The 27,550-nt window shown below is 39.2% G+C and overlaps 1 protein-coding gene across 1 annotated transcript in view; it reads left to right on the plus strand.

Annotated features, from left to right (window-relative positions):
* The window catches only part of Gphn (gephyrin), a 289,114-nt gene that overhangs the window by 61,267 nt on the left and 200,297 nt on the right, over positions 1 to 27,550 (plus strand). The window contains exons 3-5 of the mRNA XM_032907990.1: positions 10,133 to 10,201; positions 18,872 to 19,144; positions 20,919 to 21,026. Of these exons, the coding sequence (XP_032763881.1) occupies positions 10,133 to 10,201; positions 18,872 to 19,144; positions 20,919 to 21,026 (450 nt within the window). The remainder of the gene's footprint in view (positions 1 to 10,132; positions 10,202 to 18,871; positions 19,145 to 20,918; positions 21,027 to 27,550) is intronic.

A 27,550-nucleotide genomic window follows, 5' to 3' on the forward strand; every position in this document is an offset into this window, starting at 1 on the left:
TCTTGTTTATCTTTTCAAAGAACCAGATCTTAGATTTGTTTCTGTTGTGGTTGCTGTAGTTTTTTTCATTGATTTCTGCCCTGACTTTTACTATCTCTTGCCATCAACTGAATTTGGTTTGTTTCTGGTTTACCAACTTTTGTAGGTGCATCTTTAGGCTGCTTACTTATGCTGTGTGTGTGTGTGTGTGTGTGTGTGTGTGTGTGTGTGTGTGTGTGTGTGTACGCCTGTGTGTGTGTGTGTGTGTGTCTGTGTGTGTGTGTCTGTGTGTGTGTCTCTGTGTGTGTGTGCATGTGTGTGAGTGTGTGTGCATGTGTGTGTGCATGTGTGTGTATGTGTGTATGCATATATGTGTGTGTGTGAGTGTGTGTGTGGGTGTTTGTGTCTGTGTGTGTGTGTCTGTGTGCGTGTGTGTGTGTGTGTGTTGTTTGTTTTCGTTTTTATTTTGTTCCTAGGTTTTTTTATTTATAGATTGCTTCTTTGACACATTTATCATATACTAACAAATTGTATAATAACCATGAGGTGGCATATTTACTGAACTGTTTTTTGCTATTAATTTTATTGAATTGTCATCAGGTAGGATGCAAAGATCTGTCTTTTGTCATAGGATATTTATTTTATTTTAGAAAAGATTCCATGTGCTACTGAATAGAATGTGTATTCTTTAGTGTTTTGATAGAATAATCTATGAATATTTGTTTGGTCCAGTTGATGTTGTCATTATGGTTTAGCAGTTGAAATTCATTGTTACAGGTTCATATAGCTATCAAAGTTCCCATTGAGTAATCAGTTTTTATTCTGGGTTATCCTTTATATCAACTCTCAGTACATTTGTTTGTTATTTATTGTTTATGTTTTAGCTATGATGTAGCATGGGGATTTTCTTTTCTGGTCTTTTTGTGCTCTGTGTGCTTCGTTTATATGGGTGTGTCTTTTTATTAGTTTGGAGATATTTCCCTCTATAACCTTGTTGAAGGTTTGGTCCATGCCACTGAGATGGTAGTCCTCTCATCTATGCCTGTAAGTCAAAGGTTGTTTATTTTGCTTTTCACAGTGTCCTGTAGTGTCACATGTTCCATGGATTCCTTTCTGTGTCTTTTAAAATTCTTCGTGTTCCTTGCTTATTTGGTCTAGATACCTTATTTTATCTTTAAGACCTGAAATTTTTTCTTGTTCTTAATTTATTCTGCAAGAAAATTTAAATAAACTATAACATTAGTTGTTCATTCTGTAAATGTAAGATTCTGATATGAGAAATGTAATGAAAATTGAAGACATATATAGTAAGTTACCTTTTTGTTTTAATTTAATTAGAAATGAAATTTAATTAAGAAAACTTAAGTTCAATTCTACTGCCATATTTGAATATGTTTCAACTTTGAAACAAATTCTTAAATGACCTCTTTCCCAATTCACATTATGAACTAAGAAAATCTTGCCAAAACTATAAAAAGAGAGTGGAAACAAAGGAAAAATATAGACCAATATCTTGTCTAAAACAATTATAACAACTTCATAAAGTATTAACACAAAAGGAATGAAAATCATATGGACTTAAACAAAGATGTTCACCAGATAATTTACTATCCTGAATAACCATATTAATAAAATAAATAGTTAGATGAACCTATGGGTATCTCAAATGATCCATAAAAGCATTTTTTTTCCAAAAACAGTTTCTGTGTAGTTTTGGCTGCCCTAGAACTTGCTATGTGGACCAGACTGGTATCAAATGTACAGAGATCTGCCTGCCTCTCCCACCCAAGTTCTGGTATTAAATGCACATGCCACTATTGCCTGGCAGAAAATGTTTCTTAATTACAACATTTCTTTCTTCCCTTTTCTTTCAAGTTCTCCCTTGTATTCCCACCCAAATTTTCTTCAAGTCCATTAACATTCTTTCCATCAATTGTTGCGTGTGTGTGTGTGTGTGTATTTTTAATATAACCTATTGGGTCCATATAATATTGCTTGTATATATGTTTACAGTGTTGACCATTTGACCCTGGACAAGCAATTGATGTGCTCTTTCCTGTGGCAAGCCACCTCTCCCAGTCTCACCTTACTCATTTGCCTGTAGTTCTTTGTGTAGTGCTAAGGACTTAGAGCCTTTTTCCCATGCAGTTTGGCATGTTCATTGGTTTCCTCCATGTTCAGTTAATATTTGGGTAGTCATATTGATGAGAATGAGACTGAGTGTAGCTTCCGATGTTACTAGGAGACAATCGCACAGCAAAGTCCCACAAAAGCATTTGATAAAATTCCATACAGTACAGTAGTTCTGAGTAAACAAGGATTAGTATTTTCTTTACTTTATTCAGTAATGCAGATATACTGAAAAATTACATATTACTAATATTCTTTTATTATAAATAAAAGTCCTGTTATAACTAACTCTTCTACATTGAACAAACCAAAGGCTTTGTATAAACATTGAAAAATATGAAACATACTTTATGACTACACATACATAAATTTAGTAAAAATCAATAGTCTTAGAAGCAGTGGATAATGACCTCCCAATAGCTGTATAGTTGAAGTCTCTCTTTCAATCAATCTTACACATTCTGTATATTCTAACACCTACCATGACTCCAAAGCCACTTACATTTAGTTCAGAATTATATACAAAGAGCTAAAAGGTAAGGGCTGTAAATGTGGTCAGATAAAGATGTAATGGCCTCCTCCCAGCCAATCTTCTTAGAGAATATTAAAACAGCAACAGGCCCAATCCTGAGAGTCTCTTGCAAGTAGTCACAACTGATCGGATGAGATTGTTGCTCAGGCAACAATGCTGTATAAGATCAGATTTCAAAAAAAAAATGCACTTTATGTTAATATCCTGTGCACAGGCGCATGTGAGCACACACACACACACACACACACACACACACACACACACAACAGTATGTCTTTGGAAGTGGTATGTATAGATGAATATATATTTAATGTTTTCCATATATGTATGTTTATTAAAAGAATGTAGCTTATTAAACAGCAGTAGAACCTTCCTTAATAAATAAAATGGAAAATAATCAAGGAAATGATGGAATTTTAATTTTGGGCCTCTGCATGCACTTGTACACATATGAACCCACACTCATAAAAACAAGGAGGTACATAGGCATGTATACCACACACACATACAAAAAAAAAATTCTAAAAGAAATTATTTCCCCAGTCTGGTGGTTCTTCAGAAAACTGGACATAGTAGATATTAGCCCTAAAGCTTGGAATACCCAAGATACATCAGAGACCATAGGAAACTCAAGAAGAAGAAAAGGCAAGGTGTGGATGCCTCAGTCCTTCTTAGAAGGAAAAACAAAAATACCCACAGGAGGAAATATTAAGACAAAGTGTAGAGCAGAGCCTGAAGGAAAGGCCATCCAGAGGCTTCCCCACCTGGGGATGCATCCCATACACGGCCACCAAGAAGTGCATACTGACAGGAGCCTGATATAGCTATCTCCTAAAAGGCTCTGCCAGAGCCTGAAAAACACAGAGGTGGATGCTTGCAGCCAGCCATTGAACTGAAAACAAGGTCCCCAATGGAGGAGATAGAGAAAGGATTGAGGTAAGTGAGGGGGTTTGCAACCCCTAGGAAGAACAACAATATCTACCAACAAGACTCCCAACCCCGCCAGAGCTTCCAGGGACTAAACCACCGTCCCAAGAGTACACAGAGATGGACCTATAGCTCCAGCTGCATATGTAACAGAAGATGGCCTTGTCAGACATCAGTGGGAGGAGAGGCATCTTGGTCCTGTCAAGGCTTAATGCCCCAGTGTAGGAGAATGCCAGGGGAGGGGGGTGGAGAGAGTAGGTGGGTAGATGGGGAACAACCTCATAGAAGCAGGGAGAGATAGCAGGTTTCTGGAGTGGAAACTGGGAAAGGGGATAACATTAAAATATCCAATAAAAAAAAATAAGACATGGGTAAAAAGTAAAAAAGAAAAAGAAAAAAATTATTTCCTACTAACCAATATTATTATTACATTTTATGCTCTTTTGTTTATATAATATAGTTTATAAGAGTATAAATCTCATATATGAGAATTAGGATATAATTTAAGGGTAGGTATTTTTGCCCTGCAAGCATAAAAGCTTGGAGTTTGGGCATCAAGGTAGGACTTCAGTAGTCCCTTCAGTACTTTGGTTTTACTTTGGTTAGTGTCTTAGGGTTTTACTGCTGTGAACAGACACCTTGACCAAGGCAACTCTTATAAGACAATATGTAATTGGGGCTGGTTCACAGATTCAGAGGTTCAGTCTATTATCATCAAGGCAGGAAGATGGCAGGATCCAAGCAAGCAGACATGGTGCAGGAAGGAATGAGAGTTCGACCTCTTCATCTAAAGGCAGGTTTGAGAAGACTGGCTTCTGCAAGGTTAGGAGGAGGGTCTCATTGCCCATGCCCACAGTGACACACTTCCTCCATCATGGCCACACCTACTACAACAAGGCCACACTTCCAAATAGTGCCCCTCTATGAGCCAACCATATTCAAACCACCACATTCCACTCTCTGGCCCCCATAGTCTTGTTCGAACACATGAATCTGTAAGAACCATGCCTATCCATAGCATAATAAACAATATGTTTAGTCCAACTTCCAACGTGCCCATTGTCTATAGCAGTCTCAGCAATGTTAAAAGTTCATAGTTTTTGAGATTCATATAATCACTTAACTGTAATCCCTGAAGCAAGACAGGAAATGAGCTCGGCACACTCTGAATTTTCCATCTATGCCATGCCTGATGTCAAAGCAGTCTTTAGATCTCCAACTCCTTTTTCATCTTTGTTGACTATAGCAACCTTTTTCTCCTGACTCAATTCCACTCCTGTTATCAACTTTCCCCTGCAGTATCCCACAGCTCTGGCATCTTTAACATTTTGGACCTCCAAGTCAACTTCGCCTTCATAGCTTCTTGTTCCAGTGTCTGGGACCCACACATGATCTTCTGAACCTCTCCAAAGGTCTTCTTACATCACTTCTTCACCTCTGTCCCTGTAGCACTCTAAGCTCTGGTTGACTTCACTCTACTACTGCTACAGTTCTTGCAGGTCATCCCATTATATTGGCATTTCCAAAACTCTGGAGTTTTCTACTGCAAGGAGGCTCTACCAATAGACTGTCTTTAGGGTGCCAAAGCTCAACTTCTTTATGAGTCATTCAGTCCTGGGCCATCAACTGCAACTGAGCCTGTACCTTCATCCGTACCTTCTATTGCCTGTCACAGTGCCAAGCCTCTCCATTATCCCTTCAGACCTTCAAAACCAGTATCACCTGGGTGATTTTTACACATTACCAAGTCCAGCTGCAGCATGAGTTACAACTTGGCTATCTCTGGAACACAGCTTCTTTATGCTCTCAGAAAACTTTTCCCAGAAGATTTCACCTCAGTGATGCTGGTCTCTTCTTTTTTTTTTTTTTTTTTTTTTTTTAATTTTTATTAACTTGAGTTTATTTACTTTTCGAATGTTATTCCCTTTCCCGGTTTCCGGGCAATCATCCCCCTAATCCCTCCCCCTCCCCTTCTTTGTGGGTGTTCCCCTCCCCACCCTCCCCCCATTTCCACCCTCCCCCAACAATCACGTTCACTGGGGGGGGGGGGGAGGTTCAGTCTTAGCAGGACCCAGGGCTTCCCCTTCCACTGGTGCTCTTACTAGGATATTCATTGCTACCTATGAGGTCAGAGTCAGGGTCAGTCCATGTATAGTCTTTAGGTAGTGGCTTAGTCCCTGGAAGCTCTGGTTGCTTGGCATTGTTGTTCATAAGGGGTCTCGAGCTCCTTCAAGCTCTTCGAGTTCTTTCTCTGATTCCTTCAACGGGGGTCCTATTCTCAGTTCAGTGGTTTGCTACTGGCATTCGCCTCTGTATTTGCTGTATTCTGGCTGTGTCTCTCAGGAGCGATCTACATTCAGCTCCTGTCGGCCTGCACTTCTTTGCTTCATCCATCTTGTCTAATTGGATGGCTGTATATGTATGGGCCACATGTGGGGCAGGCTCTGAATGAGTGTTCCTTCTATCTCTGTTTTTAATCTTTGCCTCTCTATTCCCTGCCAAGGGTATTCTTGTTCCCCTTTTAAAGAAGGAGTGAAGCATTCACATTTTGATCATCCGTCTTGAGTTTCATTTGTTCTAGGCATCTAGGGTAATTCAAGCATTTGGGCTAATAGCCACTTATCAATGAGTGCATACCATGTGTGTTTTTCTGTGATTGGGTTAGCTCACTCAGGATGATATTTTCCAGTTCCATCCATTTGCCTACAAATTTCATAAAGTCATTGTTTTTGATAGCTGAGTAATATTCCATTGTGTAGATGTACCACATTTTCTGTATCCATTCCTCTGTTGAAGGGCATCTGGGTTCTTTCAGGCTTCTGGCTATATAAATAAGGCTGCGATGAACATAGTGGAGCACGTGTCTTTTTTTATATGTTGGGGCATCTTTTGGGTATATGCCCAAGAGAGGTATAGCTGGATCCTCAGGCAGTTCAATGTCCAATTTTCTGAGAAACCTCCAGACTGATTTCCAGAATGGTTGTACCAGTCTGCAATCCCACCAACAATGGAGGAGTGTTCCTCTTTCTCCGCATCCTCGCCAGCATCTGCTGTCACCTGAGTTTTTGATCTTAGCCATTCTCACTGGTGTGAGGTGAAATCTCAGGGTTGTTTTGATTTGCATTTCCCTGATGACTAAAGATGTTGAACATTTCTTTAGGTGTTTCTCAGCCATTCGGCATTCCTCAGCTGTGAATTCTTTGTTTAGCTCTGAACCCCATTTTTAATAGGGTTATTTGTCTCCCTGCGGTCTAACTTCTTGAGTTCTTTGTCTATTTTGGATATAAGGCCTCTTATCTGTTGTAGGATTGGTAAAGATCTTTTTCCCAATCTGTTGGTTGCCGTTTGTCCTAACCACAGTGTCCTTTGCCTTACAGAAGCTTTGCAGTTTTATGAGATCCCATTTTAGCGATTCTTGATCTTAGAGCATAAGCCATTGGTGTTTTGTTCAGGAAATTTTTCCAGTGCCCATGTGTTCTAGATGCTTCCTAGTTTTTCTTCTATTAGTTTGAGTGTATCTGGTTTGATGTGGAGGTCCTTGATCCACTTGGACTTAAGCTTTGTACAGGGTGATAAGCATGGATCGATCTGCATTCTTCTACATGTTGACCTCCAGTTGAACCAGCACCATTTGCTGAAAATGCTATCCTTTTTCCATTTGATGGTTTTGGCTCCTTTGTCAAAAATCAAGTGCCCATAGATGTGTGGGTTCATTTCTGGGTCTTCAATTCTGTTCCATTGGTCTATCTGTCTGTCTCTGTACCAATACCATGCAGTTTTTATCACTATTGCTCTGTAATACTGCTTGAATTCAGGGATAGTGTTTCCCCCCTGAAGTCCTTTTATTGTTGAGGATAGTTTTAGCTATCCTGGGTTTTTTGATTATTCAGATGAATTTGCAAATTGTTCTGTCTAACTCTTTGAAGAATTGGATTGGTATTTTGATGGGGATTGCATTGAATCTGTAGATCGCTTTTGGTAAAATGGCCATTTTTACTATATTAATCCTGCCAATCCATGAGCATGGGAGATCTTTCCATCTTCTGAGGTCTTCTTTAATTTCTTTCTTCAAAGTCTTGAAGTTCTTATGGTACAGATCTTTTACTTGCTTGGTTAAAGTCACACCGAGGTACTTTATATTATTTCAATCTATTATGAAGGGTGTCGTTTCCCTAATTTGTTTCTCGGCTTGTTTCTCTTTTGTGTAGAGGAAGGCTACTGATTTATTTGAGTTAATTTTATACCCAGCCACTTTGCTGAAGTTGTTTATCAGCTTTATTAGTTCTCTAGTGGAACTTTTGGGATCACTTAAATATACTATCATATCATCTGCAAATAGTGATATTTTGACTTCTTCTTTTCCGATCTATATCCCCTTGATCTCCTTTTGTTGTCTGATTGCTCTGGCTAGAACTTCAAGAACTATATTGAATAAGTAGGGAGAGAGTGGGCAGCCATGTCTAGTCCCTGATTTTAGTGGGATTGCTTCACGTTTCTCTCCATTTAGTTTAATGTTAGCAACTGGTTTGCTGTATATGGCTTTTACTATGTTTAGGTATGGGCCTTGAATTCCTATTCTTTCAGGACTTTTATCATGAAGGGGTGTTGAATTTTGTCAAATGCTTTCTCAGCATCTAATGAAATGATCATGTGGTTTTGTTCTTTCAGTTTGTTTATATAATGGATCACGTTGATGGTTTTCCGTATATTAAACCATCCCTGCATGCCTGGGATGAATGCTGGTCTCTTCTTAATCACTGCTAATTTCTTAGCTCCAGCTAACCAGCATCAATTGTCTCAGTAGTCCTTTCTATTCTTGACTCTAAACACAGAGCCACATGGCCAAAGTAGTCAAGTTCTGATTGCTGGGGCTAGAATATGGTCCCCGTTATTCTATTACCAGCTTTCTGTTTTCCAACTTCTCATTGCCTAAACTTGGCTCTGCTGGAGCTTACTCTGTAAATTGACCTTGAACTGAGAGATCTCCATGGCTCTGTCTCCTATATGCTGGGAAGAAAGATATGTATTACGATGACTGGTTCTAAGCTTTTCATGGCCACTCAAGATTTGGATCAAAAGACAATGTCTTCCAGCTCCAATATCTGGATCACAAGTGTGCCCTCCATATCTGGATTGCAGTTGTACAGACCTGGCCCAAGTGATTTCAGTGGAGAAGATTTTCAGTATGTGATCTAGATACTGTTTCTGTGGTATTTTGGTGAAGAATGCGGCTGCTTTTTGCCCTTGCCTTAAGAATCTACCTAAGGCTAAAGAGATTTATATTAATTGCATTGACAAAGTCTTAAAAAAGCCCAGCAGAGACTGTTCTCTGTTTTAGTCTTTTTTAAAATTATTTTATTTACATTCCAGCCATTGCTCCCCCTACCACAGTTCCTCATTCCCATTTTTCCTCCCCCTTGCCTCTGAGAGGGTGCTTCCCCCCTCACCTACCACTAGGCATCCCACTTTCCCGGAGCCTCAAGACTCTAGGGAATGACACCATCTCCTACTGAGGCCAGACCAGGTGGTCCTCTGCAATATATGTGCTTGGGGTCCTCTGCTTTAGTATTATGAAGAATGTTGTGATGAGACACAGTAATCTGAGAAAGGAAAAATGTGAAACGTATGGTTCAAGTAATAAAGGGACACCAGGAAGTGAAATGGATAGAACTGAATCCTGTGTTCAAGGAGTTAAACATGTTAAGAGAATAGAATGGAATGGTTGGAAAATACATCTTTATTCCCAGCCTAGGAGGTATCACTATTAAGATGTGTGGCCTTGTTGGAGAAAGTGTGTCACTGTAGTGGTGGGCAATAAGACCTCATCCTAACCCCATGAGAGCCAGTCTTCTCCTAGAAGCCTTCAGATGAAGATGTAGAATTCTCAACAACAAAGTCTTCCATATCCCAACTAGGATAGACCATTAAGCTCCTCTTAAATCATTACACATTCTTCCAAACAAAAGCATGGTCAAGCCTAGCACAGCACTCCACTCTTGGTACTGACTTCTATCTTAGGGTTTTACTGCTGTGAACAGACACCATGACCAAGGCAACTCTTAAAAGGACAGTATTTAATTGGGGCTGGTTTACAGTTTCAGTGATTCAGTCCATTATCATCAAGGCAGGAGCATGGCAGCATCCAGGCAGACATGGTGCAGGAGGAGCTGACTAAAAAAAAAAAAAGACCATGAATTTGAAGATTAGAGAGGGGGCATGAGGGATGGTTCAAGGGAAGAAAGAAGGGGTAAGTATTATAATTAAGTAATCTCAAAAGTAAAACATTTTTAAAAGAAATTGAAAATGATCCCTCAAAGACCTTTCTTTATTAAGAGACCTGTTACTATCACTGGTTCTATGTATGACTAAGCTTTTTTGCTGGTTTTTTTCCTCACAGCAATTCATTTGTGAAATTTACTCTCTAGACTTATTGAGAAGTTAAAGTGCAAATCAAACCCCACCCAATTCTTGAATGCTTTCTAATTTAGACTTTTGAACATCAATATTACTACATTAGACATATTAATGAAATTAATTACTCAATCTTCTTTCTCTTTTCTTTTCAGACCAGTGTGTGGAATAAGAGGGAAAACTCTGATAATTAATCTGCCTGGTAGCAAGAAAGGATCTCAGGTAAGCATTCTTTATATTATATGTTTGATGGATGGACTTTTAACCATCTATGAGAATAAACAACCAAAAACCTGAATACCATAAAGCTGTTGACACTAATCACAAATTCAGGATGTTTCCAAACAGCACCCTCAAATTTCATAATTCATAGAATTAGGAAAAATCATTAGAAAGAATCATAGGGCTTACTAACACTATATATATATATATATATATATATATATATATATATATACACACACACACACACACACACACACACACACACACACACACACACACACACACACAGTTATAGTTTATAGAAGGAAAGAATACAGATTAAAATGAACCCAGAGAGGTAGATTGGGGCCCATGTAAACATGCCAGATGCAGAGCTTGCATTGCCTTCTTCCTGTGTATTCATGAATTCGTTTATCTCCGTAATACTCTATTGTGACCGTGCACTAGAATATTGTCAATCAGGGAGTCTAATTTGAGCTATTATGTTTGTTGAATTTGTTTCTGTGCTTGTTTTTTTTTTTTAACTTATGTCTACATGCCTGTCCACATGGCTGTCCACATGGCTGAATTCCAATCTTTATCTCGTTAGTCTCCAATATCGTTCCAAAGCAAAGCAATGACAAGCCTGAATTGTAATTCACATCGTCAGGCAATCTTATTCCACCCTTGGTCTAATATACCAGAAGTCTCCCATCTAGTAGCTAAAGCCAAGGCTAGACTCTTTCTGTGCGATAATTATTCTTGCACTACATATGGTGTGGTATGTTCTGGTCTTTGGGTAAGGACTTTTACCAAACAAATAACATTACTCAAAGAATTATATTTACTCTTACATTTATATTGCTTAACACAGCAATATTATTAACGAGAATATGCCTGATTTGCAAGCAGGAACATGAAATATGGTTAGATTTAAAGAAATATGTATTCCATCCTTTAAAGACATTAAGTACACTTTCATATTTTACTTCTAAATTCATTTATCACCTTGATCTCTTGTTATTTGTAATATGTGACATTCAAGGAGTAATATATAACAGAAATTGCCTGAAACAATTGCCAATTATTTGTTGGTCGCTCACTTTCTGTTGATGTTACACCTTTAAGGAGGCTCTAATTTACTTTCCAGATATATTTGGCCAACAATATCAGTACTGCTATAGTAATAGCAATGCCATTATAGCATATCTAAATGTAGAAATTGTACAACTCACAAAATAAACTCCAAAGATATTGGATTAAAGTAAGGTCAGAAAAATACTGAATTACTAGGATTTGTAGAAGTAACTTTTTTTGGCAGATGTATTTGTCATCTGGGAGAATTGCTGCTAAATGAACTCATCCTTTCTAGTCCTTTCTGTACTCAGGCTAACTGTCTCAACTCAGCTGTTCTGGCTCAAACTCCTCTCCAAGCTGACTGATCAATAGGGCTTCTCTCAGCTTCTCACTGAATTCTTCTGCTTGATCTTAAACTATCACTGACGATTTATTCTAATCTTCTAGCTCCATCTCATTCTCTGCCTTCAGCTGCCCTTTGGTCTGCACTGAACTCCATTCAACTGCACTACACCACTACAGACTCCCAGCTGACTCACCAAACTCAATGCCACTGCACTGAACTGACGCAACTGAGCGCTCCCTTCCCGTTGTTTTTCATTATTATTCTTTAATCCTTTTTTACAATCCAGACTTCATCCCCCTCCCATTCTGCCCCCCTAACCACTCCCCATCCCATACATTTCTCCCCCACCCCCTACCCCTGTCCCAAAGAGGATGTCCCCACCCCCACCCACCATGCCTCCCCACTCCCTGGGGCCTCAGGTCTCTTGAGGGTTAGGTGCATCTTCTCTCACTGAGACCAGACCAGGCAGTCCTCTCCTGTATATGTATCAGGGGCCTCATCTCAGCTGGTGTATGCTGCCTGGCTGGTGGCTCAGTGTCTGAGAGGTCATGGGTGTCTAGGTTAGTTGAGACTGCTGATCTTCTTGATTCGCCCTCCTCCTCAGCTTCTTTCAGCTTTTTCCCAGTTTAACCACAGGAGTGCCCAGGTTCTGTCCATTGGATGGGTGCTGGTATCTGCATCTGACTCTTTCAGCTGCTTGTTGGGCCTCTCAGATGGCAGCCATGCTAAGCTCCTGTCTGCAGGCACACCACAGCATCAGTAACAGTGTCAGGGCCCCAGGCTTCCCCTTGAGTTGGATCCCAACTAGGGCCTGTCAGTGGACCTCCTGTCTCTCATGCTTTTCTCCATTTTTGTCCTTGCAGTTCCTTCAGACAGGAACAATTCTGGGTCAGAGCCTTTGACTGTGAGATGGCAACCCTATCCCTCCACTTGATGTCCTGTCTCTCCACTGGAGGTGGGCTCTACAAGTTCCCCTTGCACGTCATCCAAGGTCCCTTCCTTTGAGTCCTGAGAGTCTGTTACCTCCCAGGTCTCCTGTACCTTCTAGAAGGTCCTGCAACCTCCTACCTCTCGAGGTCGCTTATTTCCATTCTTTCTGCTGGCTCCCAGGGCTTCAGTCCTGTTCCTCCCCTTTCCCTCCCAGTCTCCTATCCCACTGAGGTTCCTCCCTCCCACTGCCCCCCACACACCCCTGTGACTGCTTTCTTTTACCTCCCAAGTGGGATTGAGGCATCCTCACTTGGGCCCTTCAGCTTGTTAACCTTATTGAGTCTTGTAGGTTGTGTCCTGGGTATTCTGTACTTTTGTGGCTAATTTCCACTTATTAGTGAGTACGTACCATGCTATCTCTGACTTATTCTGTGATTTAACACTTTGTCTTTCCCTCAATTAGATAACATTGTTTGGGATTAAAGGTGTGTACTAAAGAATTCCAGAAGAGGGGTTAAAGGTATTACTGGGGTGCTTCTGCTTTCTAGCTGGATCACATGAGCCTAGAAGGTCTTTGGATGTGGTCAGGTCAGCCACATTGCTGCATTAAAATTCCTTCACAAGAGTTCTCTTCACAGTAACAGTTAACTGATGCATCATTGTTATCAGGAGGCCAGAGTGTCTTCTAGAGCGATGTTGCTCAGGTTTCTAGGCTTGTCAGTTTCCAAATACAGGTTCAGCAATATGTGGCTTTACCATTTCAAGTATCCATTATCTTGTGATGTTAAACATTACCTATCTTGTTTTGAGCCTCTTTTAATACTTTAATATAAAATTCTCCTCATTGAATAATTTTTTCTTTAATCCTTCCACTTTTGGCTTCCTTTCCTCCTTTCATTTATACCCATCCAAAGTTCACATCTTTGACAATTAGTGCTGTATTGGTCTAACATTTTATATTGCAGCAAGACACTGTCATCTAGAAAATTCACATTCAAGAACCACACAATCATTTTAAAGTTTTAAGGAAGTCATGATTTTTTAGCTACTATAACTGTTCTCAATGGGTGTGCATGTCATAGGTTAGACAGGCCTGGTAACACTCCCACTCAATGCACTCCTATTCATTTGGTAGGGTTACACGTTAAAACAACTAGTGGACTGTCTCTCCGGTTAGGCAGACTCTTATAAAGGCATATAAGAGCCTTTCACAATTTTCCCCTGTGAAGAGAGAGACAAAAGTTTGAAGTATTTATTTCATTCCAAGCTATTATTTCTAGGATGAAATACTAAAACCTATTTTTATCCTCAGGAGTTACCAAAACACACACACACACACACACACACACACACACACACACACACACACACACACACACACACACACGTTCTGTATAATGTTACGTGTATGTATGTTTTCAAGGCTGACCATCGGTATTGGATAATCAATTAGTAGGCTCCTAGTTTCGGAAACCTATGTTGCTCTCAGCATTTCTGAAGTTCTTCGTGTATGTTTGATTTCTATTTTTTAATACAGAACAAATGTTTCAAAAATATCCCCTTTCCCGGTTTCCCCTCCTGAAACCCTCTATCCCATCTTCCCTTCCCCTTGCTTTTATGAGGGTGCTCCTTCACCCACCAGCTCCCTCTACCTCCCCACCCTGACATTCCCTTACTCTGGGGCATCAAACCTTCACAGGACCAAGGGCCTTTACTCCCATTGATGTCCAACAAGGCTATCCTCTGCTACATATGGAGCTGGAGCCATGGGTCCATGTGTACTCTTTGGTTGGTGGTTTAGTCCCTGGGAGCTCTGTGGGGTCTGGTTGATTGGTATTGTTGTTCTTCCTATGGGGTTGCAAACCTTTCAGCTACTTAAGTCCTTTCTCTAACTCCTCCACTGGGGACCCTGTTCTCAGTCCAATGGTTGGCTGTTAGTGTCTACCTCTGTATTTGTCAGGCTCTGGCAGAGCCTCTCAGGAGACAGCTATATCAGGCTCCTGTCAGTAAGCACTTCTTGGCATCCACAATTGTGTCTGGGCTTGGTGACTGTATGTGGCAGTTACTGGATGGCCTTTCCTTCAGTCTCTGATCCATACTTTGGCTCCATTTTTCCTATTGTAAATATTTTGTTCCCCCTTCAAAGAAGTACTTAAGCATCTACATTTTGGTCTTTCTTCTTCTTGAGCTTCATATGGTCTCTGAATTGTATCTTGGGTAATCTGAGCTTTAGGGCTAATATCCACTTATTAGTGAGTGCATACCATGTGTGTTTTTCTGTGATTGTTACCTCAGTCAGGATGATATTTTCTAGTTCCATCCACTTGCCTAAGAATTTCTTGAAGTCATTATTTTTAATAGTTAAGTAGTATTCACATTGTGTAAATGTACCACATTTTCTGTATCTCTACTGAAGGACATCTGGGTTCTTTCCAGCTTCTGGCGATTATAAATAAGGCTGTTATGTGGAGCATGTGTCCTTACAGGTTCAAGCATCTTTTGGGTGTATGCCCAGGAGTGGTTAGCTGGGTCCTCAGGCAGTTCAATGTCCAATTTTCTGAGGAACCTCCAGACTGATTTCCAGAATGGTTGTACCAGTTTGTAATCCCACAAACAATGGAGGAGTGTTCCTTTGTCTCCACATCCTCGCCAGCATCTGCTGTCACCTGAGTTTTTATCTTGGCCATTCTGACTCGTGTGAGGTGGAATCTCTGGGTTGTTTTGATTTGCATTTCCCTAATGATTAAGGATGTTAAACATTTCTTCAGGTGCTTCTCCGCCATTCGATATTCTATAGATGAGAATTTGTTAAGCTCTGTACCCCATTTTTAATACGGTTATTTGATTCTCTGGAGTCTAACTTTTTGAGTTCTTTGTATATATTGAATATTATCCCTCTATCAATGTAGGATTGGTAAAGATCTTTTCCCAATCAGTTGGTTGCTGTTTTGTCCTATTGACAGTGTCGTTTGCCTTACAGAAGCTTTGCAGTTTTATGAGGTCCCATTTTTCTGTGGTTGATGTATGTAGTCCTTTCCATCTTCAGAATATTAATGTTCTATGGTTTCTGGTTTATTTGTTGGCAGATAGAACAGTTCTTGTTGATATTTTATGCCTCAGAGTTCAAGATGAATATATTTTAACTCAGCCTGTCTTGCTTTCCTGTAAGTAGCTCGTATCCACTTACCTCTTGTGCCCATGTAGCCAATTTAATCATCCAGAGTGGGTGTGATCACAGCCAATTTCTAATCTTAGGAGTTCTTTGGATGAACATAAACATATTTTACTTTAATACACACCCTTAAATTCCCAGAATGACTTCAATGTGGCCCATGCATCCATGTCTCCAATATAAAAGTCTTCATAGCTTTTCTTTCTGAATATGTAATTATACCACTGAACATTGCCCAGAACTTGGAAAAGTAAATATATAAGTATAGCTGAGACACGACATAGAGTTATAGGTTGTGCTGACAAATCACAGGCCCTTGGAAGATCTTATGATTCAAACATGATTTTTTTTATTCATTTTCTTCAGACAACTGCACAGTTGGAACATTCCAAAAGATGAGCGTCACTAATGAATACTTAAACTTGAAGTGATTCCTAAGACCACATACTAATTCAGAAGGATTCACAGTACTCACTGAAATGTGTTACAGTTATTTTTTTATTCAGGAAGATACTATCTGTGAATTAAAATTATGAAAGGAAATGCTCAATAGGGCAGGACATAAGTGGTACCTATCAAAGAGTCTTCGTTGTCTTTTCTCATGTGGAACCAAGCACATGTTACCATCCCGTTCTAGACACAGTGGCGGTGTACATGCAGATCATTGCTGATGAGGAATGCCAGCCTGAGCTTTTTGTATCAATAGTTTTCAGGGTATATGATAGTCAAATATCCCAGCAAATAAAATGATTTTTAGTTTTTGGCTTTTGGTTTGTTTGTGGTTTTTGTTTTTGTGTTTGTTTGTTTATTTGTTTGTGTGTTTGTTTTTCCAAGACAGGACTTCTTTGTCTTGACTGTACTAGAACTAGCTCTGTAACCCAGGCCAGCCTGGGACTCACAGAGATCTGCCTGCCTCTGCCTCCCGAGTACTGGGATTAAAGGTGTGCACCACCATTGCCAGGCTACTGTTTATTGTTTAAATGTTAAACAACAGAGCAGGGAGATGAGGCATCCTTCAAGCTATGGCATTAATGATTCTAAATTTTATAAGATTTTTTGCACCTTGTAGAGTTTATTAAGCTGTTGCTTTAATGTACAAGAGAAAGAATTCCATCTATTTCCCAGACAAAGTAAGCTCTACATTCTGCTTACAACTCCTTACCTATTGTCTTTTGGGGATGCATTATAGGTAATAATGGCACATGAAGAAAAGATTATATCAATTTTATTCACAACTCTATGCAATATTTCTATTTTTATTGATTTTATAGTGTTATGTGGTAGCTATACTAGTCTTTGTACTTTATGGTAATAAAATTTCAGTCTGAACATAAAAACTGATTTTTTTCTTTTTTTATTTAATGTTATTTTTCACTTACCTTACATCCTGCCTTACTCCCAGTCACCCCCTTTCACAATCCTTCCTCCCCTTCTCCTCTGAGTGGGTAGAGGATTCCTAGGTGTCCCCCTACCATGGTACTTGTGGTCTCTGTGAGGCTAGTTTCTTCCTCTCCCACTGAGGTTAGACAAGGTAGCCCAGCTAGAAGAACAACAGCTCTTGGATAGACTCCACTCCAGTCATTTAGGCCCCACATGAAGACCAAACTGCATATCTGCTACATGTGTGGAGAGGCCTAGGTCCAGTCCATGTATGTTCTTTGCTTTGTAGTTCAGACTCTTAAGAGTGCCAAGGGTTCTGGTTATTTGATTCTATTAGGCTTCCTGTGTAGTTCCCTATCCCTTCTGGTCTGTAATCCCTTCTCCTATTCTTCCATAAAAGTACCCAAGCTTCCCTGCTGAAGGCGGGATGGGAGTGGGGGGGGGGGTAAGCCTTCCAGAGGACAATATGTTCCTGTCTGCCAGCATAACAGAGTATCATTAATAGTGTCCGGAATTGGGTTTTGCCCATTGGGTGGGTCTCAAGCTGGGCAGGTTATTGGTTGGCCATTCCCTCGGTCTCTGCTTCATCTCCTGTTCCTTTATTACTTGTAGACAGGATAAATTTGGGGTTGAAAGTTTTATGGGTGGGTTGGTGTCTGTCTCTCCACTGGGTTCCTACCTGACTGTAGGAGGTAGCCTCTTCCAGTTCCACATTCCCAATGTAGTAAGTCACAGCTAAAGTCACCCCCATTGATTCTTGGATGCCTCCTTTATGCCAGGTCTCTGTCTTCTCCTGGAGATGTCCCCACCTCTTTACCCCTATCAGTTGCAGATTTCCATTTGTTTTCATGGCTGTGTAGCCATCTCTCCTGTCCTTCCGCATACCTGATCCTGAACCCTGCCTCTTTCACTCCCCATCTTCTTCCCTCCTTCTGTCTCTTATGACTACTCTATTCCTCCTTCTAAGCAAGACTCTGGTGTCCTCACTTGGACCTTTCTTCTTGTTTAGTGTCTCTGGGTCTGTGGAGTATAGCATAGTACTTGTATATTATGTCTAATATCCACTTATAATAGTTACGCATATTCTTTTGGGACTGGGTTACCTCACTCAGGATGTTATTCTCAAATTCTGTCCTTTACCTGCAAAATTCATGATGTCTTTTGTGTTAAATAGCTGAATAGTATTTCATTGTGTAATGTGCCACGTTTTCTTTAATGAGGTTTGTTAGATCCAAATGTCACTCTAGAAAAACATTAGGAAGTTCTCGTGCTTTTCTGATTCTTTCTGTATAAAGCACAAATAAATCCAAAGGAATATCAGAATTATACTTTGAAAGCATAGTGTGCATTCATCTAAGCACCATAACCGCTAACATATGGGAAATAATATATGCTGTGATTGTTTCACATTTCACACTAAAAAGATGTTAAAGATATGTCTCATTCTTGAGATGGGTAGAAATATCAGTCCAGAAAACAGGGAAAAATACAAATCCAAAAATAGGAACCAGCGTGATGCCTAGTGTTGGCTACAAATGCTTTTAATCCCACTACTCAGAAGGCAGAGGCAGGCAGATCTCTGAGTTCAAGGCCAGCCTGATCTACAAAGTGAGTTCCAGGATAGCCAGGTCTATACAGAGAAACACTCTCCCAAAAAAGAATCAGTTTGACTGTCACCATTTTATATATTTGTTTAAGAGCCTAACTTTTTTCTTTTTTTTTTCTTTTTTTTCCTTTTTATTTATTTATTTTTTTATTTTTTTATTTTTTGGTCTCTGGGCAGGAATGCTTTCAGTTCATACTGCCAGCTCTACCTCATGCCATTGACCTTTTACGTGATGCCATTGTAAAAGTAAAGGAGGTGCATGATGAACTTGAAGATTTACCTTCCCCACCACCTCCTCTTTCTCCACCTCCTACAACTAGCCCACATAAGCAGACAGAAGACAAAGGAGTTCAGTGTGAAGAGGAGGAAGAAGAAAAGAAAGACAGTGGTGTCGCTTCGACAGAAGATAGTTCCTCATCACATATTACTGCAGCAGCTCTTGCTGCAAAGGTAAGTCTGCTGAGAAAGACATTCTGAAGCACTCATGCCTGCGTTACTGATAGGACTCCTCTGTCCATCTCATCCTTCCATACGTTAATACTTCTCGAGGGGATCCTAAAAATGGAACTGGAATACCATTAAATTCTATCACTGTTTCTGTTCTGGTACAGATTCTTCATAAGCACTCAAGTAGTCTGTGCTCTGAGGCACTAATGATATGTTATTGCCTAATGAAGTTACAGCTACAGTGATAAACAATGCAACATTTCAGAACTCTTTGGGGTTAGTTTTTATTAAATATACAATGATTGTGTATTTAGAACATCGAACGTCCACAGACTTTTAAAGAAACAGAAAACAAAAGTAAAAGACCTTAGATGATTCTTGAACTTAGTTTGAAAGAATAATTTAAAAAGTTTTTCCTGGAGGCTGGAGAGATGGCCCAGTGGTTAAGAGCACTGACTGCTCTTCCAGAGGTCCTGAGTTCAATTCCCAGCAACCACATGGTGGCTCACAACCATCTGTAATGGGATCTGATGCCCTCTTCTGTGTGTCTGAAGATAGCGACAGTGTACTTATGTTAATAAATAAATAAATCTTTAAAAAAAAATAAGTTTTGCCTGATATGAAGGAATGGGGAACCCATAAAGTCCAAGGCAAGATTACCTTCCACAAAAATTTCAAATATCAGTTAACATATATTATTCTAGTGATAAAGAGAAGAAATTAATCTATTTTACTTTTAATTTAATAAAGTAATTTAAATTTTAAAATAACACCAAAATTTACAGATTTTCTTTAGCTGGATCTTGAAATAAATATAGAACCAGCAGCTATTTGAGTATATTTTGTCATCTTAATGTCTTAGAACATAATTTATATTGTGTTTACACATAGAGGAGTCTAGCTGCTTTGTTTTCATATCTTTACAAAGTAGCATGTCAGTTTCAGGAATGATAATCATTTCCTGGTAGATATTTTACAGGTTACAATGTAATTACTATATAAATTTATATAGATCATATAAGTATTTTGGCTAAGACATAGAAAAATCTCTTTTAATTTTTAAAAAGTTTATTTCTTTATTAAATGAACACTATAAGAAAGTCATTACTTTGTTACTATTTTGCTAGCACTTAGGAAAATACAAGTTTTCAATAAAAGTTCTAAGCAATAAGCAGAATTTATTGGGCTGCAAGAACTTTGATGAAGTCAAGGTCTAAAAATATTTAATCAAATCATATTTTCAGCATTATATAATTCCTTGATACTACTTTATGCTATATTAGTAAATGCTACTGATATCAGTTTTCAAGTCTATAATTTTTTTTCATACGGCTTTGTTCTGAATTCCTTATTGAAAATAAACAGATTAGAATCACATCTAAATCATTTTCACAGTCATTAGGGTAATCATTAGTTCTTTCACTGAACATTGTCTATAGCTTGATTCTGTCTGTAGATAATTCAATAATGTATTAAATCCTAATCATACCATTAAGTATTGAAATTGAATTTTTAATAGGACCAATTAATAAAATGCATTCATTTTTAAATCATATGTTCTTTCTTTTTTTACCCACAAGGGTAAAAAAAGACCATTAATTTTGGTTGTAAAGGAAAATACTTACAACATATAAACTCAAAGTTGATTTTGTCACTTTGACTTGTAAAAACTTGGCACTTCATTGTTCCATTTGTTTTCATTTTTCTTTAGTCATTTTACTTACATAATTTCATGATTTACTCTCATTGTATTCATAATTGTTATGTGTTACATTAGAACCATCCATTCTACACCAGTCCTGCTGTTTTCATGGCAAATCATGGGCAGCCCATCCCTGGTCTCATCAGTTATTCCCATCATGCAACAGGCAGTGCAGATAAACGGGTAAGACAGTACATTTTGAATAATGATTTTGGAAATATATATCATTCTACTTTATTTGGAGATGGGCTATAGTATTTGGAATATGAGTTATTGGAAAAGGTCTTCCAGGTCACTGAGCATAGTGGTATCCTTTATGCTTAACTTTCTCTGAGATCATTAAAATTCTATACTTTGGAACAATGACTTTTCATCACATGACTTTCAGAAAATTCATTGCTTCAGAAGTCAAGTTTTGGGCCTTCGTTTGGGTTTTTTAATGTTTGTTTGTCTTGGTAGTTTTTTAATACCTTTAAATAAATTGTCTAGGTTAATTTAGATGGCCTCTTAGGTGAATTACATTGTGTCTTAGCATCTAAAAAGCTTGATCAAGCTAACATTTAATTCATAATGGCTTTATTTTTTTTATGAGTTTATATCATCTTGTTTTCCTCAACTTCATTTTCATTGCAACTACTGACAGCTCAGTCTGCAAATTCCGTGAATATTAATCTTAGAAACAGGCTTTTTACTTTTCTTACTCATGAAAAACAAAAATTTAAAATTAAAATTATCAAATATAAATCATTTTAACAATAATAATTTAGGCCATGGATAGAAAGCAAAACAACACCAAAAATTATTTCATCTATTTATAACGTATGAAATAAAAGGGGAAAAAAGAAAACTAACATCAAATGATACTTGGCTTTATTTTCTTTTTAGTTACTAAATCATTATTTTTTTCTTATTAAATTTTCTGTCGGTTCTTGATATTTTTCTTTTTTTTTAACTTTCATTTATTTACATTTCAGATGTCCCCTTCCTGGTCCCCACTCCCCTTTCCTTCTGAGAGAGTTTTCACCCACCCAACCCCACCTCACTGCCTCAAGCATCTACTTTCCCTATCCCTGAGGCATCAAGTTTCTAAAGGATTAGGCACATCCTCGCCCAGGGAGGCCAGACAGGGCAGTCCTCTGCTACCTGTCTGCCAGGCCTTGGACCAGCCCATATATGTTCTTTGGTTGGTAGCTTAGTCTCCGGGAGTTCTGAGAGGTCCTGGTTAGTTGATACTGTTGTTCTTCCTATGGGGTTACAATTCCCTTCAGCTTCTACAGTCCTTCCACTAACTCTTCCATAGGGTTCCTCAACTTCAGTTCAATAGTTAGTTATAATTATTTGCATCTGTCTCCCTCAGTCACTGGTGGAGCCTCTCAGAAAGCAGCCATGCTAGGCTCCTGTCTGCAAACACAACATGGCATCAGTAATAGTGTCAAATTACCCACCTATCTTCAAATTTTTTGACCCAGAATTGTTCCTGTCTAAAAGAAATGCAAAACTGAGCAAAGACTGAAGGAAAGGCCATCCAATGACCTGCCCATCTTGGGGTCCATCCCATACACAGGCACCAAACCTTGACACTATTGCTGAAATTTGACTTTATCTACTTAGAAAATATAGTATATATAACTCTGGGGCAAACTCAACAACTTAGCACAGGCAGTCTTTTAGAAGACAGCACTGTCAAATGTGTACCTGAACATTTACATTCCACAAGGCCTATCTGGATGAACATAAACTTGGGCTAGTCAGAAGACACATAGCAAATGTTAGTGAAATATCCGTGAATTAGTGAAGCTACCAAATTTGAAGGGTGTCTCTTTGTATATATATCTTATAATGCTGTTTTAACCATTATAGAAAACATTCTGAGTTTTTGAAATAGTCAATCCAAGTTTTTACATGTATAACCAGTATTACAGGTTAGCATGTGTTAATAATAGATTAGATCCTCAAAAATTATTTGAGGGCAGTAGAAATGAATGAGCAGTTACGGATATGTGCCTCACTTCTGAAGAACCCGTGTTTGACTCCCAGAACCAATGTTAGATATCTATAACAACCTTTACCTCCAGCTCAAGGGGGATCCGAGCCTTCTGGCCTCTGTGGACATTTGAATTCCTGTGTACTTATCTACAAACAGATTTTTAAAATGTACACAAAATGTTTGAAAGATAATAAAATACAGTCTCTTTTTTTTCTCCATCTTTATTAACTTGGATATTTCTTATTTACATTTCAATTGTTATTCCCTTTCCTGGTTTCCAGGCAAACATCCCCCCTATCCCCTCCCCTTCCCCTTCTATATGTGTGTTGCCCTCCCCATCCTCCCCCCATTACCACCCTCCCCACAACAATCACGTTCACTAGGTGTTCAGTCTTGGCAGGACGAAGGGCTTCCCCTTCCACTGGTGCCCTTACTAGGATATTCATTGCTACCTATGCAGTTGGAGCACAGGGTCAGTCCATGTATAGTCTTTAGGTAGTGGCTTAGTCCCTGGAAGCTCTGGTTGGTTGGCCTTGTTGTTCATAAGGGGTCTCAAGCCCCTTCAAGCTCTTTCAGTCCTCTGATTCCTTCAATGGGGGTCCCGTTCTCAGTTCAGTGGTTTGCTGCTGGCATTTGCCTATGTATTTGCCATATTCTGGCTGTGTCTCTCAGGAGAGACCTACATCCGGGTCCTGTTAGCCTGCACTTCTTTGCTTCATCCATCTTATCTAGTTTGGTGGCTGTATATGTATGGGCCACATGTGGGGCAGGCTCTGAATGGGTGTTCCTTCAGCCTCTGTTCTAAACTTTGCCTCCCTATCCCCTTCCAAGGGTATTCTTGTTCTCCTTTTAAAGAATGAGTGAAGCATTTGCATTTTGGTCATCTTGAGTTTCATGTGTTCTGTGCATCTAGGGCAATTCGAGCATTTGGGCTAATATCCACTTATCAATGAGTGCATACCATGTGTGTTTTTCCATGATTGGGTTACCTCACTCAGGATGATATAAAATACAATCTCTTTAGAATTGTTTGAATAATACTTATCTTCAGTTCTCCCAAGGATTTACAAAATTATTACTATTTGAGGTACATATGAAAGAAGATAATTATCACATGTGATTCCATATTACATATGATAGATGCAAATTGTGGCCTAATTTTCTATTTTTAAAATTTTTATATATTTTTACACTCCAGATTTTATTCGCCTCCGGTCCACCCTCTGACTGTTCCATATCCCACACCTGCTCCCCATGCCCCCCCCCAACCTCTGTTTCTATGAGGATGTCCCCACCCCCACCCACCCCACCAGACCTCTAAGCTTCCTGGGCCTCCAGTCTCTTGAGGGTTAGGTGCATCTTCTCTGACTGAACCCAGACCCGGAAGTCCTTCGCTGTGTATGTGTTAGGGGCTTCCTATCAGCTGGTGTCTGCTGCCTGGTTGGTGATCCATTGTCTGAGAGATCTTGGGGTCCAGGTTAATTGAGACTGCTGGTCCTCCTACAGGGTTGCCCTCTTCGTCAACTTCCTCCAGCTTTTCCCTAATTCAACTTCAGGGGTCAGCAGCTTCTGTCCATTGGTTGGGTGCACATATCTGCATCTGACTCTTTCAGCTGCTTGTTGGGTCTTTTGGAGGGCAGTCATGATGGGTCCCTTTTTGTGAGTGCCCCATAGCCTCAGTAATGGTGTCAGGTCTTGGGGCCTCCCCTTGAGCTGGATCCTCTTTTAGGCCTGTCACTGGACCGTCTTTTTCTCAGGCTCTTCTCCATTTCCATCCCTGCATTTCTTTCAGACAGGAAGAATTATAGTCAGAGTTTGACTGTGGAATGGCAACCCATTCCTCACTTGATGGTCTGTCTTTCTGCTGGAGGTGAGCTCTACAAGTTCCCTCTCTCCACTGCAGGGTATTTCATCTAGGGCCCCCTCCCCCGAATCCTGAGAGTCTGTCACCTCCCAGGTCTCTGGTACATTCTGGAGTGTCCTCCCAACCTTTTACCTCCCGAGGTCACCTGTTTCCATTCTTTCTGCTGGCCCTCAGAGCTTCAGTCCTTTTTCCCAACCTAATACCTGATTATGTTACCTTTTTCCACCACCCCACCTCTGTCCTCTTTCCCTCCCATGTCCCTCGCTTCCCCACCATACCACACCCCCACCCTTGTGGTTGCTTTCTTCACCTTCCCAAGTGAGACTGTGTTCTCACTTGGACCCTTCATCTTGTTGACCCTTTGAGTTCTGTGGATTGTACATTAGGTATTCTGTACTTTTTTTTTTTTTTTTTTTTGGCTAATATCTACTTAGTAGTGAGAACATACCATATGTGTCCTTTTGGGTCTGAGTTACCTCACTCAGGATAGTTCTATCCATTTGCCTGCAAAACTCAGGATGTCCTCATTCTTAATAGCTGAGTAGTATTCCATTGTGTAAATGAACCACATTTTCTGCATCCTTTCTTCTGTCATGGAACATCTGGGTTGTTTCCAGTTTCTGGCTATCACAATAAGTCTGCTATGAACATAGTGGAACACGTGACCCCATGGCATGGTGGGGCATTTTTGGGTGTATGCCCAAGAGTTGTATACTAGATCTTCAGGTATTTCCAGTTTTCTGAGGAATCTCCAGATTGATTTCCAGAGTGGTTGTACCAGTTTGCAATCCTACCGGCAATGGAGAAGGGTTCCTTTTCTCCACATCCTTCCCAACATGTGCTGTCACCTGAGAAAAATCAAAACCTCAGGTAGCCAAATTTTCTAGAGGAGCTAATTTGAAAATCACTACAAAATGTTACAAGTAGATGTCTTCAGGAACTTTCTTATTGGCTGGGATTTAGTTTTTATTTGTAAGTAGTAGCAATATCAGTCATCTTAACAGATTTTAGTTAGGCTTAATATTTATTCCTATGCTAAATGTTGAGTTTATCAAAGCATCTAATGCTCTTTTTCTTTATACCTTGCCTCCATAGGAAAGAATGAGGTATCAGTCAATAACAGAATAGGAAGGGCTTTAATATTCTTGGTGCCTCTTAATACAATAGAAATAGATTGTTCCAGGCCATAAAGAATTTGAAACCTAGTTAGAGTTGCCCTCGTTACTACTTAACTTTCTTTGGTAATTTTGTTCTTTTTCTCATCAAAGAAAGAGTCTTGATGAGTGAATGTAGTAAGTCTTTAGCAGTTAACCAGTGATCTGCCAAACTTTCCTGCTGCCTGCCCAGCAGGTATTTCCCATTCCCACTTCCTAATACTGCACAACATACATTCCCGTCATATAGTTTGAGTAGGTCGGCTTAATATAATCACCATCTCCATTTCATATACCCACAGTTACTACTTCAGGTAGTACCCAATTCAAACCAATCAGAGCTAGGGGGACACAAATTCTGTTTCATTATGAATATGTAACTTAGAAATGCACATCCCAAATGTCCCAAAAAACACCATCTTGGGACTAAAACAAATCCTACCATAATGAAAAATTTGTAAAAAAAAAAAAAAAATTCCAAAAAATGGAAGATTAAAAACATCAGGTTGTAAGCACATTGGTTTTACCCTTTTTTTTTCAACTCATTTTAAACTAGATCAGTTTTTTTTTCTTAAAATTAATTGAAACAAAGGTGACTATACTCTTGTCTATAACCAAAAAAGAAATTTTCATTAATATAGTTAAGATAAGATTGTTTCATTTATGGTGTACAGTATATCAAGTAAGATTTCCTGAAGTTTCATACTTGGGTCAGAAATTTAATTCAAGAAGATAGAGTAAAAGGAATAGAGGACAAGGGATGAACAAAAAGAGAATCAATTCTACTCTGCTGCAAATGCAGAAATAACCCGGTAATGACAACTTGTTATATATACTGAAAAAACTCATAGGTTTGGCAATCAAATCTAGAAGGACAAGCAAAACAAGATTTTTCAGTCAAAAAAGGGAAATCCCCTTGAGATATATTAAGAGGAAATTTCATCGCCTTAATGAAAATTAAATCTTCTTGAGAAGTTCAGAATACTTAGGCCTTTAGGGTCTACTCATGGATCTTATGATTTCATGTACACAAAAATATATTTGTCAGAACAGAGAATAGATACATGGAAAGGCTATCAATAAACTGGTGTTATGAGGGAATAATTTCCATATAATTTAGATGTGGATTAAAGAATAGTTTCTGTTGGAAATTTGGATAGAAAGTGAAAATGAGTTAGGCAAAACATCTTTTCATGGCTTTCTCATTAGGTTATAAACAGGCATCTAAAACAGTAAATAATAGAATTAGATAAAAATAAAAACAAACTAACCAGAATAGGACAAAAAAAGGAAACAGAAGAAAAAGAACAACAACAAAAAGTTCAAGAAGTACATTGGGGATTTAGCTCAGTGGTAGAGCGCTTGCCTAGGAAGTGCAGGGCCCTGGGTTCGGTTCCCAGCTCCGGAGAAAAAAAAAAAAAAAAAAAAAAGAACCAAAAAGTTCAAGAAGTACATACATTTGCAGATACATACACAAAAATCCCATAAAAACACAAAATGGGGAAAGATAATATATACACAAAGGATCAGTGAGGGCATGGGTGAGGGTGGGCTGTTGCTGAGAAAGAACCTCCAAAAATACCATGGAGTTTACTTTGTGTTGGCCATCTACTTCTGGATGTGGGGCCTGCCCTTAAAGGTGGTTCGTATAACTAATTAGATCCATTGGAGAAAATGCATTTGCAAGTCAGTATCAATTAGA

This window comes from Rattus rattus, chromosome 7, assembly GCF_011064425.1.
Source record: "Rattus rattus isolate New Zealand chromosome 7, Rrattus_CSIRO_v1, whole genome shotgun sequence".
Lineage (NCBI taxonomy): Eukaryota > Metazoa > Chordata > Mammalia > Rodentia > Muridae > Rattus > Rattus rattus.